The sequence below is a fragment of the Myotis daubentonii genome, chromosome 1 (assembly GCF_963259705.1).
Source record: "Myotis daubentonii chromosome 1, mMyoDau2.1, whole genome shotgun sequence".
In the NCBI taxonomy this organism is placed as follows: domain Eukaryota; kingdom Metazoa; phylum Chordata; class Mammalia; order Chiroptera; family Vespertilionidae; genus Myotis; species Myotis daubentonii.
Window position 1 is genome coordinate 95,028,505 of NC_081840.1, and position 20,337 is coordinate 95,048,841.

At 38.6% G+C, this 20,337-nt stretch overlaps 1 protein-coding gene across 9 annotated transcripts in view; it reads left to right on the forward strand.

Moving 5' to 3' along the window:
* Window positions 1–2,364: 2,364 nt before the first annotated feature.
* UPF2 (UPF2 regulator of nonsense mediated mRNA decay) overlaps window positions 2,365–20,337 on the forward strand; it is a 124,358-nt gene continuing 106,385 nt past the window's right edge. For 2 of the 9 annotated variants that reach the window (XM_059711451.1, XM_059711403.1), the window contains exons 1-4: window positions 5,409–5,677; window positions 6,608–6,987; window positions 10,513–11,292; window positions 20,061–20,221. In XM_059711451.1, coding sequence (XP_059567434.1) covers window positions 5,621–5,677; window positions 6,608–6,987; window positions 10,513–11,292; window positions 20,061–20,221 — 1,378 coding nt within the window. In that variant the 5' untranslated portion in view covers window positions 5,409–5,620. Of the gene's footprint in view, window positions 2,490–2,955; window positions 3,544–5,401; window positions 5,678–6,607; window positions 6,988–10,512; window positions 11,293–20,060; window positions 20,222–20,337 lie in introns of those variants that run through there. The other 7 variants (XM_059711393.1, XM_059711471.1, XM_059711433.1 and 4 more) reach the window with 6 other exon arrangements.

Sequence of the window (20,337 nt, forward strand, 5' to 3'; positions counted from 1 at the left end):
GTTGAACAATGACCTATGAACCAAGAAGGTCACGGTTCAATTCCCGGTCAGGGCACATGCCTGGGGTTGCGGGCTTGATCCCCAGTGTAGGGCGTGTTGGATTCAGCCGATCAGTGATTCTCTCTCATCACTGACGTTTCTATCTCCCTCTCCCTCTTCCTTCCTCTCTGAAATTAAAAAAATATATGAAAAAACAGGTAGTTTAACCTAGCTTAAATTAGCTAAACTTGACACTGGCTTTAAAAACACAGCTAGAATTAGTTATGTTACAACAGACATCCAGCAGGGGACCATATAGTCCAGTGGTTGTCAACCTTCAGGCCCTTTAAATACAGTTCCTCATGTTGTGACCCAACCATAGAATTATTTTCGTTGCTATTTCATAACTGTAATGTTGCTACTGTTATGAATCATAATGTAAATATCTGATATGCAGGATGGTCTTAGGTGACCCCTGTGAAAGGGTCGTTCGACTGCCAAAGGGGTCGCGACCCACAGGTTGAGAACCACTGCTTTAAACAAACGAACAAAAAAGAATCATGACCAGTTTTGCACCTTTGTTTCTTCGGCTCCTGACTAGCCAAAGCTGACCGACGGTACGAACAACTAGTCAGATCACGTTGGCAGAATTTAGCACTGTTTCAATTAAAATCGGAGGCCAGGTGCACAAATTTAGTGATTTAAGAGGGAGTAAGTTGTGTGGATAAAATGATACCTATTTTATTTTATTTTTTAAATATATTTTATTGATTTCTTACAGAGAGAAAGGGAGAGAGAGTTAGAAACATTGATGAGAGAGAAACATCGATCAGCTGCCTCCTGCACACCCCCCACTGTGGATGTGCGCAACCCAGGTACATGCCCTTGACCGGAATCGAACCTGGGACCTTACAGTCCGCAGGCCGACGCTCTATCCACTGAGCCAAACCGGTTTCGGCTATTTTTATTTTTTTAAAAAATATATTTTATTGATTTTTTGCAGAGAGGAAGGGGGAGGGACAGAGAATTAGAAACATCGATGAGAGAGAAACATCGATCAGCCGCCTCCTGCACACCCACCACTGGAGATATGCCCTCAACCAAGGTACATGCCCTTGACCGGAATCGAACCCAGGACACTTCTGTCTGAAGGCTGACACTCTATCCACTGAGCCAAACCACACCTATTTTAAAGAGTCGACTTGGGTTCACATTTGGAAGTAACGACACACGAATGAATTAATTCAATTAAGCAAGGGAAATCACTCCATTTGTAATTTTTAAAATTTGTTTGCTAAAACCTAGTACTTTCTAAAGCCTGTATGAAGCCCAGCCGGAGTGGTTCATTGGTTCAGCGTGAACCTATGAACCAGAAGGTCCAGAAGGTCTCGGCTCTATTCCCGGTCAGGGCACATACCAGGTTGCAGACTCATCCCCAGTGTGGGGCTTGCAGGAGGCAGCTAATCAATAATTCTCTCTCATCATTAATGTTTCTCTCTCTCTCTCTTTACCGGCCTTCCTCTCTGAAATCAATAAAAGTATATTTAAAAAAAAAAAAACCTGTATGGAAAAAGCCTTGATTCTTTACGCTGAGGTGTTTCTATGTCGAACACCTACCACTACTCCTGTAAATTTCCCCACGGGACTTTCGTACTTTCTCCAGGTCACTCGTAAATCTAGACCCATTCCTAACCAACTCCTACCTTCCTCACCAGCTATATTCTTTAGCTTCTCCAGTTTCCAATTTCCTAAATCTTCACCCTCATTCCTCGAATTAGTACAACCAAACTTTCCCTTCTTAGATCTCTTCCTTGTGTTAACTCCAGGAAACTCCCACGAGAATCACGTGGCCAAACTTGTCCTTCACGGCGCTCCGTAATTCTCCTACTGTTCCACGCCCTTACTTACCTCCTGTTAGCCCCGCCCCGCCCATTCTCGCTTCCCCTCCCTCTCCCCTCTCCCCTCTCCCATAGGCCTGCGCTTGCGCATCTCCAATGCAGGCGCCTTCCCTTTCCTGGCGACCAATCCACTTCCTGCCTCCGGCCCTCGGAACACTCCTCCCCTCAGCTGGGGCCCTGGCTCGAGGTGCTGGTTGTGGCTGTCCTATTGATTGCCTGCCTAAAAAAATTTTCTCCTCTCATCAAGTGGACAATTCGAACGAGCCACTAAGTGTGTGGCTCTTATCTGAGCCTTTGCTCGCTATATACCACCTCGTCGCTAAGCTAAGGGCGTCGGTATGCTGGCGGATGGGCGATCCGAACTGTGTTCGATCTGGCAATTTAGAGGAGAGCTTCTTCCTTTCCGCCTCTCTCCGCCCCGCCCCCACTCTCAGCCTGTCCGCGCTGGTGAGTGGCGGGCGGGCGGGCGGGAGGGCCGGCGGGCGGAGGGAGGAGGGGGAGCTGAGGGAAGGCGGGCCCTCGACTGCGAGATAGGTGGGGGGAAGGGAGGGGAGAGCCCGAGCTGGAGTTAGTGCTGGGAAACCCGGGGCTAATGTTGACAACAGGCTCGAGGTGAGTCCGGAGAACCCCCTTCCCCTCCGCTCCAACGACCGGGGAGAAGTGGGTCTGAGGAGCACCGGCCTGGACTCCTACTCCCTGTGGTACCCAAGAGCCGACTCCTCAGCCCAGCGCTCCGGGGGCGGCAAGCAGGAGACGGACCGCGGGTCCAGCGTCGTCCTCCTCAGACCTCTTTCTCGGAGGCTCCCACCAATGCGGGAGCCCCTGGCCCGGGGCAGGCATGAGGGGCGCCTGCCCCACATGCGGGGGCTGGGCCTCGCGGCTGGAGGCAGGGAGCTTGCTGTGTCTGGGTGAAGGTGTTTGGGGGTGTGGAGTGGAGCGAGGGGAGGTTGGGGAAAGCTCCTTAGGAGCGGGAGGGAGGCGAGGGCGAGGAAGTGGGGAGGGTGCTTGTGTGGGAGGATGTGGAGTAGGGAGACCAGCCGGAGAGTTTCGGTCTTCGGGGTGAGAGTGTGGGGTGTGCAGTTAGGGTTGGGGCTCTGATGGTACTCGAAGGTGACCGCGGGTCCCCACAGGAAGGGAGCCAGTGGCGGGGAGCGTGGTCGGTGTAGGGACCGAGCGAGAACGGGCTAGTGGGAGATGCGTGTTTGGGGCCCGGGGGTCGGTGTGTTTGGGAATGGTGGGCATAGATGACCTGGCTTGCTGCTTTTTAGCCTGGTGAGCCGGCGAGTCTTCCCTTTGCCTTCACCCCCGGGCCCCTGGTCCTCTCGTTAGGACAGTGGAAGGAGCAGAGGATCCCAGCTTGGCCAAGCAGAGCCAGCTGATGGGCTCGGGGGCACACGCTGGACCGCACCTTCAGCTCTTTCTGTGTTAGGACTTGTGCGGAGTGATGCTTCAGACCGAAGTGGAACTCACCCTTCTCTTTTATCATAGTCTGTAGGTGTTGATAGAAATTGTACAGCTCATCGCGAGAACCGTTTTTGAACACCGGTAACATTTGTAGAAACTTTGAGTCTTTTATGCTAAGGATGGGCTTGACATTCAAAGACGGGTAAATAAAGCCCCTTTGCGGTGCCACCCTTAGAACATTTGAATAACATGGAATTAAAAGGTAAACAGCATTCTCTTACTCTGGAGTATTTTCAGAGCAGTCTGATTGTGATTTCATACAGAGTTTGCAAAGGAGTGTTTTTAAAAGGCAAACACCCCTTCTCTGCACTCTGTCCCCCAGGACACTGCGATGGTACCTGCTTTCCTAGTGAAGTAGTTTTACTTTCTTTTGGAAGTTGAGAATATATTTAGGAAACCAAATGAAACATAAAGCCCAAGGGCCAAGACACTATTTTGGGAGCTAAAAAGGTGGTTTTAAAAGTATGGGTTCCTTTTAAGGACCGTATGAATGTAATTGTATTCAGTAAAGTAACTTGTAAGAGCTAATTATATTCTAATTAAAAGATTGCTAATTTTTATCTGTTATTTTGAGATAGAATTTATTTAAAGTTCTAGTTTTTACTTGAAATAGTTTTTGAAACACTAGATAAAATATTTGGCTCTTTATTGAACATGGATTTATTAAAATAATTTAAAAGAAGTTTAGCATTTCATTAACTAATTTAATGCTCAGTTTAATCTTTTTAATTGGCATAATATAAATACACACTGATCTACATTATGTCGTTTGTATCTTTATTTTTTTGGCTTTTTAAATCTCAGTCAGGGTATATAGTGCAAAAGAGCACTGGACAGTGAGGCTTGACCCAGCCAGCAAACTAGTTGTGTAATCTTGGGCATGTCACTCTTCTGTTGCCACCTCAATGTAAAAATTGAGAACTGAAATAAATGAAAATCTAGTAGTCCTAACTCAAAAAATCTCTCATATGATAGTGAACTTTAGTATTCTGTGTGAGAGAATATAAATATTTATTAATGCGTCCTTTATGTTAGAAGTTTAAGAGCTCTGTAAGAAAGGTAGCAATATCCCCATTTTATTGATAAATAGACTCAGAAGTTGTTGCTCAGTTTCCAGGTTGCAGAGTTGGGATGCACACTTAAAGTTTTCCTGTCTTCAAAGCCTATGTTATTTTTTTTTACATGTTGCATTGCTACTTTTACATGAACCTTTAGATTTTTGTCATACTTTTTTGTTCACTGAAATTTAGTTCCAAGTATATACTTGGAGTATATGTTTGTAATAAAAGGATAAAATGATTCAAAGAAGATACCAGTACGAAAACTTAAGGGTCTTGTTTAGAATCTGTTTTAGTATACTCTAGAACAGTATCTAACTTATGAGTGCTTATTACAGTTTGGTGTAGTAGGCACTTAAAATTTCATTACAAAAATGAAAACTGTAAAGAGTCATGAACATTTGGGAGATTTTGTTGAGCTAATAAATGATAATCCTTTATCCTGTATGAATTTGTCAGATTTCAAGTGAATTTTTTAATGTTTTAAGAGTATTTGGTATCAATTTTATCTTAAAAAATAAGTCATAAATTGTAAATTTATTAATTTTATTCCTTGTATTGCTGAAATGTGGTTTGTTGATGCTTAATATCAAAATACATATTCTTTGTAAACATTTTTTATGCATATTGATGAATATCATAAATAAGATTGTATTGGTACCTTAAGAATTAACTTGTCCCGGAACTTTTAAGGTAGACTCTACCAAAATTTAAAAACATAATGTAAAAACAGCTTAACCATTATCAGGGACTCTTTCTACTCTGAGATACATAATTCTGTGATTTTTCTTAATATCTATCATGAAGTCTTCCAACTCATCATTTAGTACTCTTAAAGTTAATAACTTCAGTTAAGAGTATGGGTTCATCAGATTCCATCTCTGTCACCAGCTATAGGGGCCTTGGTCAGGTTACTTGGTCAAGTCTCAGTTTACGCATTTATAAAATAGGGAAAATAATACCCACCTCATAAAGATTTTAGTATTAAATGAGATAAAGTGTATGTTTACTATGGACCAGTGAGTGGTAGCTATTAGTATTCTCCTTTGAAAGTTTGCTTGCTTTAGGGCATAATATTTTCACATTAAAGATGGGTATATAATTGAAGCAGTATAAGAATTGATAACTATACTTTCCAGATAATATAAATGTTAACACGGTCTTGCCACATGTATAAGTTATGCTCTTTCATATTGCAATGATTGCTTAAATAGGATTAACATGGAGGAAAGTAAGAGAATAAAAGAGAAAAAGGGGAAGGAAGAGGTGACAGAAAAGGTACAGAATGACATGTGCCTTCAAAAATTACTCAAGTGCTTCTGCTGGCCTAGGTTTTCTTTCTCTGATAATTTATTAGAGTGCTGAAATAAATGCTGTGTGTGTTAATAAGTAATAAAATACTTGTTGCAAATGTTTTGTTTGATAATCTAGTTTTTATTGCTTTAATTTAAAACCTATATTTGAAAATATTTAAGAATACTGTGTAAGTCTAATTTTTAAATAAAGAACTAGGAAGTTAAACAGAAAATGCTTTGATTTTCTCATACAACTTTCACATGATTTAGGAGTTAAAACATGGAGCAATGTCCATAAAAATTATATTCTAAGTTAGAGATATTTAGTTTTAGAAATGAGTTTGACTATTAATGGAGAGGTTAAAAGTCTAGTCTAATTTGAGATAGTTGACAGTTTTTGAATTTGAAAGTTTCATAAGGTTAGAAGAATGAGATAACATTTGTATGTCTTCTGTTTTGTCAGTTGATTTGTAGGGGACAAGAACTCATGCTCCAATTTAAATTCTATTGAATATTACGTGAAATAGTGTCATTAGCGTCTTTTAAAGGATGTGAAATGTTGGGGTTAATACTGATTCAAAATGTCTGATACATTACTAAAATATTAATGATTAAATGATATTATTTTGCAGTTGATAATGATTGAATTAGGGTGCTGAGTATATAGAAGCTCCTTATGTTCTCTACTTTTGTTTCTGTTTGAGTTTTTTGTTAATAAAAAAGTACTTAGACATAGGCATAATAATGATAAAATGTGGAAAGTGACCAATAAATTATTTTATCACACAAATAGTATTCATTTTGCATGCATTTATTTAATCTCTCACAATTGCCAAATTGCATTAATATGTTCTGCTTAAAACAATAGTGTCATATTGCTAAAAAAAGTCACTGCATTCTTTTACTCTTACAGATTGTCCTGGGTAACATAATGCCAGCTGAGCGTAAAAAGCCGGCAAGTATGGAAGAAAAAGAATCTTTGCTAAACAACAAGGAAAAAGATTGTGGTGAAAGGCGGCCAGTGAGCAGCAGGGAGAAACCAAAAGACGAGATCAAGCTCCCTGCCAAGAAAGAGGTTATTAAGGTCCCTGAAGATAAAAAGAAGAAACTGGAAGAAGATAAAAGAAAAAAAGAAGACAAGGAACGCAAGAAAAAAGAAGAAGAAAAGGTAAAGGCAGAAGAGGAATTAAAGAAAAAAGAGGAAGAAGAAAAAAAGAAACATGAAGAGGAAGAGAGAAAGAAGCAGGAAGAGCAGGCAAAACGACAGCAAGAAGAAGAAGCTGCCCAGTTGAAGTAAGAACATTATTTTAATGATTGATGTGAGAAATAGGAAGGTGGAAACCTTTGGAAAAACAGTGATGATTTGAAATAAAACTTGGGGTGCAGTTCTTTAAGAGTTGGGAATATCTTGTATATTCTGTTAGTTTCACTGACTAGAGGCATGCTTATTGTGCTTTAATTCTTTGAATTAAGTAGTAGTAATCTTTATATATTTTTTGAGATAGAGGGTAATCTTAATTTGTTTTTTTAAAAAAGCTTAAAATTTTTTTTATGGTATATTCTCTTTTTAAGTTGAAAAATCTTTAGTTCTTAATGGTTGCTATTTGTTGAGTTCTTACTATGTGCTAGGCACTAGGAAGTGTATCAGTACATATACTTAAGACAGTTTTAATGAAGTTTTCTGATCCTCATATTACAGATTAATATAAGTTAAAGAGGTTAAGTAACTTGCCAGAGGTCATAGTAAACAGTGGTGCACTGTGATTTGAACCTTTGTCCTTAAGTATAATTATATAATGCCACCCATTCTTACCTTTATCTAAATTTATTTTTAACCTTGTAAATCTATGCAAATAATATAGTAAATAGTGAAAAATGAGGTAGTCTTCATAGGAAGACTACTAGGATGTAGTGTAAATGACAGTTATTGAATGGCAGGAGCTCTTCTCTTTACATATATAGCTGTTTGCAAACAAGTTGTTATGGATCTCTGGAGTAACTCAGCCATCTACTTTCTTACAAAAGTTCTTTAGTACCGTATTTCTATTTTTTTAAATAGAAATAGGGAGAGGGAGAGAGAAATATCGAGGTGAGAGCATTGATTGTCTGCCTCCTGCATGCCCCCTACCTGGGATGTAGCCCACAACCTGAGCATGTGTCCCGATCAGGAATCAAACCGGCAACCTTTCAGTGCATGGGACTGTGGCCAGTCAACTGAGCCTCACTTGCCAGGGCAGTACTTCTATTTTTAATGAGGAATTGACCCTTAAGTCTGGAAGGCAGTAGTAATGTATTCTAGGTTTGGAATATTCAGAACCATGATTCTTGAGAGTTTCTTGCCTTTTTTTTTTTTTCTTAAACAAATTCCTTAAAAATATATTTTTTTTATTGTTTTCAGAGAGAGGAAGGAAGGGAGAGGGAGCGGGAGATAGAAATCATTAATGATGAGAGAGAATCATCAATAAGCTGTCTCCTGCATGCCACCTACTGGGGATTGAGCCCACAAGTTGGGCATGTGCCCTAACTTCCTGGTTCATGGGTCCATGTTCAACCAGAGCCACACCAGTAGGGCTTCTTGCTTATTTTATATTTTCCTTTTCTTTAAAAATTCACAAAGGTATTTAGTTTCACTGTAACTTTTGCTCCCTCTCTCCTCAAATACAAAGAGTTTAAAACAACAACCAAAAACCCAACTTTGTTTTTGGAAAAATTCAACCATATGCAAAAATAGTATGGAATAATGAACCAATACTCCCTCCCTGCCACCCCGATCTGTGCAGCACCAACAATTATGTATGTTTGTTTGTTAATCCTCTCTGGAGGATATTTTTCCCATTGACTTTAGAGAGAGTGGAAGAGAGGAGAAAGGGGGAGAGAGGAGAAACATTGATGTGAGAAAGCCACATCAATAGGTTGTCTCCCACACATGCTCCAACCAGGGTGGGGAACCTGCAACCCAAATATGTGCCCTTGACTGGCCTTGACCTGCCTTGACCAGAACTGAACCTGCGACCCTTGGATTCAAGGGCCGGTGCTCTAACCACTTGGCCCACTGGCTAGGGCTCCCCTGGAGTATTTTAAAAGATCACATTATTTTTATTTTATTTTTTTTAAGATCACATTATTTTACCTGTACATTATTTCATTATATATCTTAAAATATTTTTAATATTGATGAAAATTCAGTTACTTAATGCAAATATATGCTGCACTCCTGCTCAAGTTATAGTTTCTTAAAGTATACTCATTATTAATCCTGTGTTTGTGTGTGACTGGGAGACTTCCAAGAAGTGCTCACATATCCCTGTTCCCAGTGATGGATGAAACTTTTGTTAACATATTGTGGCTTGTAGTGGGAAAAAAAATCAGAACTACAGGGTAGCTCAAGAATACTTATCTCAGGAAGATGAAAATCTACTTTTTAAGGAATAAGTATTTAAAAGTTACGTATTTTGGTATCTTAGAAACCTCAAAGTCAGATTATCCCCATTCTCCCACTCCTGCCCAAGCTATTTTGCTATTTCTGCAATTTAAACATGTTTCATCTTTTTAGTAGAAATATAGGTAGATTTGTTTTTAACTATTCTTTTTAGGATAAACTGAGTTTGTAGGGCTTTTACCATACAGTTTTCTTCTGGTTCCTTTCCAAATTTTTAAAGTTACACTTGAATTTTAAGACCCAATGTACAAGGTACTTAATTAAAGGTTTGGTTAATGCTTAAGTATGGAAAAATGGTACTTAATGTCTCAAAACATTTTTAATGTATTTTCTTTTTTTGTTGTTAATTCTCACCCAAGGATATTTTTTCCACAGATAGTGGAAGGGAGGGAGGGGGTAAAAGGGAGAAGAGACAGACAGAGAGAGGAGAGACAGACAGAGAGGCAGACATTGATGTGATGAGAGACACATCGATTGGTTGCCTCCTGCACATGCCCCAACTGGGGCTGGGAATTGAGAACCTGCAATCCAGGTATGTATCCTTGACTGGGAATTGAACCTGAGACTCTTTGGTGCACAGACCAATGCTCCAACCACTGAGAAACACTAGCCAGGGCAGTTTTAGGTTTTTTATCCTTCCCAAGCATATTATTTTATACTAGAGACTGGTGCACAAAATGTGTGCACAGGTAGGCTCCCTAGGCCTGGCCTGTGATCAGGGCTGATTGCGGCCTTCCTTACCCTGGCTGCCAGCTGCCGGCCGGGGCCTGCCTTCATTCCGTGGTGGTCAGCACACATCAGCAAGCAGTTGAACTCCCGAGGGGACAATTTGCATATTAGCCTTTTATTATATACTAGAGGCCCAATGCACGAATTTTGTGCACTGGTAGGGTTCCTAGTGGCTGCCGGCTGGGCCTCCCTCCCTTCCCCTGGCCAGCCCCACCCCCTGGTCCAACTCCTGGATGACTTCCCTGTCGAGGGGACAATTTGCATACTATGCTTTTCTTATATAAGGATTTTTCATATTAAGCATCGTGTGTTTTATCTGTTTTGTTTATTTTTTTCAGCTTTATTGAGGTATAAATGCCAAATAAAAGTGCTTTATCCACTTAGCTTACCAGTTGGCAGAATGATTTTTAATTTAGTTATTTGAAACATCTCCTCTACCATATATAGTATTATCAGTACAGAGTTCTTATTATCTTAAGCCATTAATAAAATGTCTTTAAAAGTAATGAAAGGGCCTTTTACATTTTTTGTTCTTATAAGATTGTGATGCTTATGTGATTACTTTTTCATTGACTTTCACCTTTATGGGTTTTGGCAGTGATGCTTTGAAGTAAACAGGGTATTTTACTTGTTTGCTTTTTTTTATATAGAGAGAAAGAGGAATCTCTTCAGCTTCATCAGGAAGCCTGGGAACGACATCAGTTAAGAAAGGAACTTCGTGGCAAAAACCAAAATGCTCCAGACAACCGACCAGAGGAAAATTTCTTTAGCCGACTAGACTCAAGTTTGAAGAAAAATACGGCTTTTGTCAAAAAACTAAAAACTATTACGGAACAACAGAGAGACTCCTTGTCCCATGATTTTAATGGCCTAAATTTAAGCAAATACATTGCAGAAGCTGTAGCTTCTATTGTGGAAGCAAAGCTAAAAATATCTGATGTGAATTGTGCTGTGCACTTATGCTCTTTGTTTCACCAGCGCTATGTCGACTTTGCTCCATCACTTCTGCAGGTTTGGAAAAAACATTTTGAAGCAAGGAAAGAAGAGAAAACACCTAACATTACCAAATTAAGAACTGATTTACGTTTTATTGCAGAATTGACAATAGTTGGGATTTTCACTGACAAAGAAGGTCTTTCTTTAATCTATGAACAGCTTAAAAATATTATTAATGCTGATCGGGAATCACATACTCATGTTTCTGTGGTGATTAGTTTTTGTCGACATTGTGGAGATGATATTGCTGGACTTATACCAAGGAAAGTAAAGAGTGCTGCAGAGAAGTTTAATTTGACTTTTCCTCCTAGTGAGATAATTAGTCCAGAGAAACAACAACCTTTCCAGAATCTTTTAAAAGAATACTTTACATCTTTGACCAAACATCTGAAAAGGGACCACAGGGAGCTACAGAATACTGAGAGACAAAACAGGTGATTTTCAAATGTTTCTCAGAATTGAGAATTTATTTTGGAGCTCATACTTAAAAATGTTTAAAGTCTTCATGCCTCTGAAAGAACTTGTGGAAAAGGGCTCATTGCAGGTGATTTCTTAACATTCCAGGAAAATTTCAAAGTGTAACAATATAAATACTCATGTTAAATGTGAGTCTATTCATAGATTTTGAGTCTGATTTTTAAAAGAAAGCTGGCAAGCGTATGGTGATTTTTACTTTGGATTTGTTTTCTTCTTGTGATTTAAAAACTCACTGTTGAGGGATACATTTTCTTTTCGTTTCTATCATTTTAACTTACCTGCTATTCTTTTTCTGTGTGTTTAATTATTCCCACTCTATAACAGCTTTGCTCTCATTGTTTTGTATTTTAATTTATTGATATCATTATTGGTACTTGCTCTTTTTTAAAAAATGGTTTTTTCATTATCGGTGGTATTTTAGATCAGAAATTTCGAAAATAGTGTACCAAATTCACTATGAAAAAAATTTAAAATACAGCAATGTGAGTTGCATTTATAGAAGTCTTCTAAGGATATCCGTTTATAATTCTAGAGAAATGATGTATGTGCATATGGTAATTAGTGAAGACACCTGATTTAGGTGCCACCTTTGTTCTTACAAGATATTATAGACTACTATGTAACATCTGTACCTAAGAGCCCTCAACAAACTAGAAGTTGATAGTAGTAATTGGTGGCCAGTAGGTCAGTTTCTTAAGAGGGCGGATTTGGAGGCAATAGCAATAGTGTTTGGCTGAATACTTTGCAACTGTTTAAAGTTTATGGTTGAAAGTGTGAAATTGCTATTGATCATGAAGTAATATGGGGAGTACATGTTTCTATTTCCTTAAGACTGCAGTTGGGAAGGACAGACTCTCAACTGCAGTGTAAGTAGTGTAAGTAGTTACCACTAGAAAGTGAATGATTTAACCAGAAGAGAAGACTAATACTGTTGTTCATGCCAATAATACAGTTAGGTCAGGATCAAGATAGGTGCAGAGGCTATGTGGGTAAACCTTTTGGTGGTTGATGGTTACTCAGAGGTGAGAATTTAAGATGGCAGTGGTGTTCCTCAATGTTTCTTAAAATTAAAATTAAAAAATCCTTGTTTTGTGGTTTGAGTAGTGAGGACTGTTTTAAACTTTGAAGGGGCAACCAGAATGTATTTACATAGTCAGTAATGAGTTAAAAAGGAAAACAGTGGTCCTTTATTAATAAATCTCGCATATTTAAGGCTTCTTAATTATGGTTTACATAGTGTTTTGTCATTTTTCTGTCTTTTTCCTTTTCACATATTTTACCTAATACATCACAACTGATTTTCTAAGTATGCTTTAGTTATTTTTTATTGGCTACTTTAAGGATTTTATGTATGTGTTTGCTTTTGATTGGCCTCTCAGAAGCATAGAGGCTAGAGAGATTCTACAATGACTTAACCTAATCACCCTTCCAGTGTAGCAATCCATTTTACAGGTTATATGACACAAATTTTTCTGTCTAAAAACCACTCCAAAGAGATTAGTGCTCTGAGCCATTCCAGTATTGGACACATGTATTTGCTAGGAATTCAAGCTGAAATTTAACTCCCCATGAAATGGTTCCCTTTAACTTACTACTTTTTTTCTAGTACAGACGGAATAAAGCTACTCAAACAAGGGCCATGACCTGTTTACCTGTTCACAGTGACTTAAGTACAGAAACTGAGGCCAAGCATTTAGACATTTTAATAGCAATTTTCCATTGTCTTGATATTGTTAACTGTATTTTGTAAGTGTCTGTAAGGACTGGAAAAAAATTATTCCTTTACCATAGATAGTTTGAGAAGCACAGGCTTCTTATTCAGATATTACTCATACTATCTCAAATACAGGATGGGGCAAAAGTAGGTATAAAGTTGTGAGTATGCGAGACAGACTTTATTCTTGTATTATCATTTATTAATTATTGTATTTTCCATATGTACAACTGTAAACCAACTTTTGTCCCACCTTGTTTTTGCAGATTGCTCAGATGTTTCCCTTTCATCTTCTTTAGGCTAAATACCTCTGGTTCCTTCAGTTTGCTCCATGATTTTCACATACTTCACTGTTCTTAGGACTTTTCTTTTGGATGCATAGGACCTACAATTCCATTAGTTTTATAGCTGCCTTGTCATTCTTTGGACTTGTTGTTAGGCTTATATACACCTAAAGCCTACTTTCTTTTTATTTTTTAAATATATTTTTATTGATTTCAGAGGGGAAGGGAGAGGGAGAAAGAGAGAGAGAGAGAGAGAGAGAGACATCAGTGGTGAGAGAGAATCATTGATCGGCTGCCTCTTGCATGCCCCCTACTGGGGATCTAGCTGGAAACCCAGGCAGGTGCCCTGACTTGGAGTCGAACTGTGACCTTCAGGTTCATGCAATGCTCAACCATTGGCTGGGCTAAAGCCTACTTTCTTAAATGAACTGTTGCCAAACCATTTCTTCACCTTGAGCTAATGAAAGAATTTTTTAAACCTGATTTCAGACTTACCTCTTGCAAACTTTATTTAGATGTTTTTGGCATAGCATTTTAACCTAATGATAATTTTGAACATTGATTATATATGTATTGTTAAGTGTACTTACCTACTGGTCACTTGCAGCTTGATAAGCAGACCTGTTTTTTCATTATTCAAGTCACCATGGAAATGTTGTACAGAAGGATATAGTGTTAAAGAGCACAGTTTTGTGGCTTTTCTCCAGAAACTTTCACACATTTAAATACAGGACCATTAATCTGTTAGAGGAGGTTATTTATTTAGTGTAAATTGATCTTAGCAGTATAATAGTCATTTTGTAATGGGAGATTGTCCACTTAGATGTAATAGTTTGGGGGATATGAAAATCTTAATCACAATATGGAAAATAATTGGCATTTGGCTTAATAAATAACACATGCTTTAGGATATCTTCACTTTGAGCAGTCTCTCGTAAAGTGATTTAAATACCTGACTGAGCAAAGACATGAAGAATGGATTAGTGCAGAGTCCCTACATGGTCTAATGTTAGTCTCCTTACTTCTAAGAGGGCATGTTACAGTATACTGTTAAAATGACCAGTTTCCAACATTTTCTCCCTCCTAATCATTATCTAGTAGGTGTTTTGAGGTTTTTCTACATCATGGGAATAAATTATGGGCAGTAGTTTTCCCCAGTATGGTTTCTCTTAAGCATGATAATGCTAGAAATCTAAATGGATATTTTAGACTCATATACAATTAAATTATTTTAAGCCTTTATTCAATGTCTGATAATGATGGTTTAAAAAAATCAAATATATGGTTTTCAGTCTATAAATCCCAAGTGCGCTTTGTCATTTTAATTAGCTTGGGAGATGGCACTATTCTTAGGTTGTGAAGTCTTAGTCTATACTAATTAAAGTCTATACTTAAATATTTGTTCAACCAATTAAAAAAATAGAGTAAAAACACCTCTGATATTTTCTTAAAGACATTAATGAATGATTGAAAGCCATACAGTAACTGAATGAGACTCACGTCTTGATTGTTCTTTTCTCATGTTATCTGGGCTGATACCATAGGTATTAGATAGCTAGTTCTGTTTCTAAGCCCCTAAGGGATTTAGCAAGTGATACAGCTGACCCTAGGGTTGGGTGAATTCTATTAACTTTAAGTTTATAAGCTTTTTGTACTTAAAACTATTTTTAAAAATACATTTTGGTTAAATGATTGATCTGGAGAGTATAATATTTATACATTTAAAAACATCATCTAGTAATATTTGCCAATTTAGAGTTAATAGCTTTACTTATTGGTAGATTTTGCTTTGTATTATATTCAATGCTCTATACTTGAGATATACTTTGTACTTTGAGGTATTATTCTCATAGAAGTAATATGACTTAGTATAACTTAATTGTGTAACAGAATTGTTTCTTGCAGTATAGTGAAATGTCAGAATTTTTGCCTGAATAATTTTGAAGTGTTTTAATTCTCCGCCCCTCCCCCCCCGCCCCCCCCCCCCCCCCCAATTGATGGGAATGGTGACAAGTTTCTCTATTCATTACTGGTGAATTACAACCTTCATAATTGCAAACAGAGTTCAGCAGCAGTAAGTGATTTGCATTAAAGTTTATTAAAAAAAGAAATGTAGGTAGAATGTAGGCTTTTCCTCAATTGTTAATAAATTCAGGAGGTTTTTTTTATTTTTATTATTAATGAAAATTAAAGAGACATTACTAATGCTGAAACTTAAAAACACATTAACCTTAAATTAAATAGTGTTACCTTTCACTTTCCTTCCAAGTAAGTTGTACCTTACCTTTTACAGGTAGATTGTTGGATAAGCTGTGTAATATTTAAGCACTATTAAGATGTTATGTCATTGTGCTTTATTAGACTCAGGGGCTTTAACAATTTTGTAACTGCTCTAAAATTGTTACCTCCTTGTAGATATTCTCAGATTCTGATTCAGTGACTTTGACATAGTTGTTTAAAAATATTTGATTGTCCTGACTGGTGTGGCTCTGTTGGAGCATTGTCTCATATACCAAAAGGTGGCTGGCTTGATTCCTGGTCAAGGTACATGCCCAGGTTGTGGGCTCCATCCCTGTTTGGGATGTGGCCAGGAGGCAATCGATCAATCAATGTCTCTCTCTCTCTGCCCTCCATCCCCCCCATTCCTCTCTCTCAAATCAATAAAAATGTGTCCTCAGGTGAGAATTTAAAAATCCTCTATAATAAAACCCTAATATGCAAGTGACCACCAGGCGGCAGACACTTAATGCACGAGCTGCCCCCTGGTGGTCAGTGTGCTCCCACAGAGGGAGCGCCACTCAGCCAGAAGCCAGGCTCACAGCTGGCGAGTGCAGAGGCGATGGCGGGAGCTCCCGCCTCTGTGGCAGCGCTAATGACCCCTTGTGGGATGTCCAGCTAGGGGTCCAGGACTGCGAGAGGGCATAGGCCGGGCTGAGGGACCCCCTCCCCCACACAGTGCATGAATGTTGTGGACTGGGGCTCTAGTACATATATGCCCAGCCAGCGTGCTCAGTGGTTGAACATTGACCCATGAACCAGGAGGTCACAGTTCCACTCCAAGTCAGGGCACGTGCCCGGATTGCGGGCATGTTCCCCAGTGTGGGGGGTGCAGGAAGCAGCTGATCAATGATTCTCTCTCATCATTGATGTTTCTATCTTTCCTCACTTCTCTGAAATTTGATTGAGTATATGCCTAACAGTGCTCTAGTTTCTTTTCACACAAGATTATATAAAAAACAAATTCTGAAATGAAACCAAAAGAAAATGTAAGTTAATACTCATGAAATTTAAGTTATTCTTGTGAAAATTTGACGGTGTGCTAAAGGAGATGAAAAGTAAAACCTAGTAGTTTAATTTTTTAAATATGTTTTTATTGATTTCAGAGAGAGAGGAAGGGAGAGAGAGAGAGAGAGATAGAAAATTGAGGAAAGAAACATCAACATCGATTGGCTGCCTCCTGCACGTCCCCCATTGGGGATTGTGCCTGCAACCTGGACATGTGCTCTGACCAGGAATTGAACTGGAGACCTCTTGGTACATGGGTTGATGTTCAACCACTGGGCATACCACCCGGCCTCTAGTAGTTTTTTTGGGTCTGCTTCATGATTACTTTTTCAAGATTTTAGCCATGTCTTCTGTGTTATTTTGCATGACTCCATAGGTCAAAGCTAAAATGGATTTTTTGTTTTCTTGTCAAGATTTTTTCCCTTTTTAATTTGAGTAATAGAAGATCAGAATAATATTGGCATTGAGGTTCTTGTCTTTTCAACAGTGGACTCTGGCTCACCCCCACCCCCCCTCAGGAAAATACTGTTTTACATTGATGTTATGATCTTAAATGATCACAGTACCCTTGAAAGAAATACCTCTATTTTGAATGTGATAAATCAGATATAAGGATTAAAGAGCTTGCCCAGTGTAACTTAGCAAGTGACAGAATCATTTTCTTTCCACCTCTTAATACTGTATTTTTCACATCTTCCTTAGTAGTTATCTTCATCTGTGTTTAGTGCCTGTACTTGTTTTTAAAGTGTCTAGTAAATACATTAGCCACTCAGTACTTACCAAATGATATCCAAACAAAAGTCAGTGTATGCTTAATTTCTAGTTGGTCCTTTTTTATATCATTGAGGATCTCACTAGATTTCTTGAGGGTCTCACTAAATTTATCGGCGGTTTCTAGAAGATTCTTGAAAAACCTTATAAACGTGGCCTTGAACTCTATATCCAGTCGTTTGCTTTCTTCCATTTCTGTCATTTGTGACCTGTTTCTTTTGTCTCCGCATTTTGACTGCTTTCCTGTGTTGATAGAGTAGCTTTCTGTGCTAGGTGTCCTATAGGGCCCAGTGGCTCAGCCTCCCCAATTACCTGAGGTGGACACTGTTGGTGCACCCCTTTGTGGGCTTTGTGCACAGTCTTGTTGTAGTTAAGCCTTGATTGTAGTTGGTATCACTGGGAGGAATTGACCTCCAGGCCAGTGGGCTGTGAGAATCAGCTGTGTCTGCAGTGGGAGGACTTCTGTGCTAGAGACACCCTTCTGGGGCAAGACTTGCTTCAGTGGGGCTTTGGTGCTCACTGAGTCTGCCCCCTGAGTGTGTCCCTTATGGATCTGAGGAGTTATAATCTGGATGGTCCCACTCTGACCACTGGGTACACTGGCTTTTGGATCTCTAAGGAGGTGCTAATTTAGCCTCTGCCTGAGGCTACCCAGCAGGAGCTATGGAGAGATCTGCGGATTCCTCTTCTTTGTTTGTGGTTTGGAGGTGCTCATATGAGGCCCAGCTGTGAAGCATTGCAAGCTGCTGTGGGGCCTTGGGCCTTCTTTTGGATGTTCTGGGTGTCTCTGATCCAGCTGCAGTTTTTTAGGTAACTGTAGATTGCAAAGGGCCAGGCCATTCATATGCAAATGCCTCTGCACACATCTTGGGTGGGGTGGGGTATCAGGGGATATACAGGGCGGAGCAAACAGCTATGGCTGATCCTCAGCCCTGCCCTAAGAGGCCCCGGGTCTCAGTGTCCCACAGTCATCGCTGCGAGCACCTCTGAGAGAAAGCTGCCCTCGAGTTCCGCCGATACCAGACAGTCCAGTTTCTCCCCGTGTGAGTCTGGGTCCCCAGAGACTTGCCCGGAAATGGAGTTCAGAGCAGTCGGGAGCTTGTGTCTCCCTCCCGATTGAAAAAGACAGCCGTGCTTCCAGTTGCCAGCCCTTTCCATGTGCGCCTCCGTACCTCTGCACTTTACTTCTGCACCTCCTCTAAGTCTCAGTGTGCTTTTCTCTTTCCTTCTAGTTGTAGAATTTCCCACTCAGTCAGCCTTCCTGTGGTTCTGGGTGATGTCCGTTTTGTCTTTTAGTTGTAGTTTTGAAGTGGTTGTGCGAGTCAGCAATTTCAGGTGTTTACCTATGCCGCCATGTTGGTTTCTCCTCATGACAGTATTTTTAAGAGGAATGATTTTTAGCCTGGATTATTATGGATTAACTATTAGACATTTTACTAATCTGTCCATACAATTATAAGGTTTAATGTATATTTAAATCATAAGAAAATGATTGACAATTTCTCATTTTAGATCCTAATAGGCTATATTTTGAAAAAAAATTGGAGTTAATGAATAGTAACTAATATATATATACATTGATCTATCTTGTGCTTGTAATAGGAACCGATATTCTTAAAATAGAAAGTGTTATTTGGAATGTTATAACATTTACACAAAAGTGGGTAGAAATGGAGTAAGATGGAGAAGTCTGGAAATTGTTTCAAATAAGCAGAAGTGAATAAATGTAGGCATGGTCTTTCTACTTTATTTTTTGTAACTTTTAAGATGATAACCACAAAAAATGTTCTAAAGCATTTTCTTCCTTGTTCATAGGAAAACTCAAATGACAAGGAGCTAAAACAACTTCATAGATATTGCTTTTGAAAATCACTTTATAATTTATAATTTACTTTGTGAAATCTGTCATATTTGCATTTAGATTTATAAATTTCAAATGTTACACTACTACATAAATATTTAATTAATTAAAAAAACTAGATCCAGTTATAGACATCTCAACCATCTATACTGATATAGTAAGATTTTTATTTCACTTTATATATTTTGAAAATTTTCAGTAGTTTTGCATTTCTAATTAAGGGTGGCTTATTAGTAAACTTTGCAGAGTGGAAGAGAAGTTGTGTCCTCTGCTCCTAGAGGTGACCTGGTCTTGGTTAAGTAGATTTTTCCATTAATATTTGTTACATGGAATAAATAACCAGTAAATTAAGAATTGGCTATGTGGAAGATAAGTGCTTTTTTCAAAAGATAATGTTGATTCAAATAGTTGCGAATGTTTAAAGATATTGGTTCTTTCTATAACCTGCTTTTGAAAACAAACTCACTTAGGTTATGTCAGGAGTTGTTTTAAGTATTTTTGATTAACTGTGTTTCTGAGGGGAGTATGGTTGTAATAAGATTAAATAATTTTTATTTAGTGGCATATTGTTATATTTTATGTTTGCAGGCATAATTGTTAATCATACTCATTCTTTGAAGAACCAGTATTAAAATGTAATTCCTTAGTTGAATTGTATACATATTTTAGTTTTTAGATATATCTTGAAAATATTAAGTAATAAAAATATGTTGTCAAAGAATACTGTGGTAATAAACTTGTGTGATATATGGAACATTACATGATCATATGTATTTTGATGGGATTATCAGTTTTAATTTTTTTTAATAGGCGTATTCTACATTCTAAAGGGGAGCTAAGTGAAGATAGACATAAACAGTATGAGGAATTTGCTATGTCTTATCAGAAGCTGCTGGCAAATTCTCAATCCTTAGCAGATCTTTTGGATGAAAATATGCCAGATCTTCCTCAAGACAAACCAACACCAGAAGGTAAGATATTCTTAAAAACAAATATTATGATATTTTAGTAAGTACTACCACTAAAGTGTGTTTTGCCAGATGTGTATTGAAAATTTAAGCCTTTTACATGCCTTTAAAAAATTGTA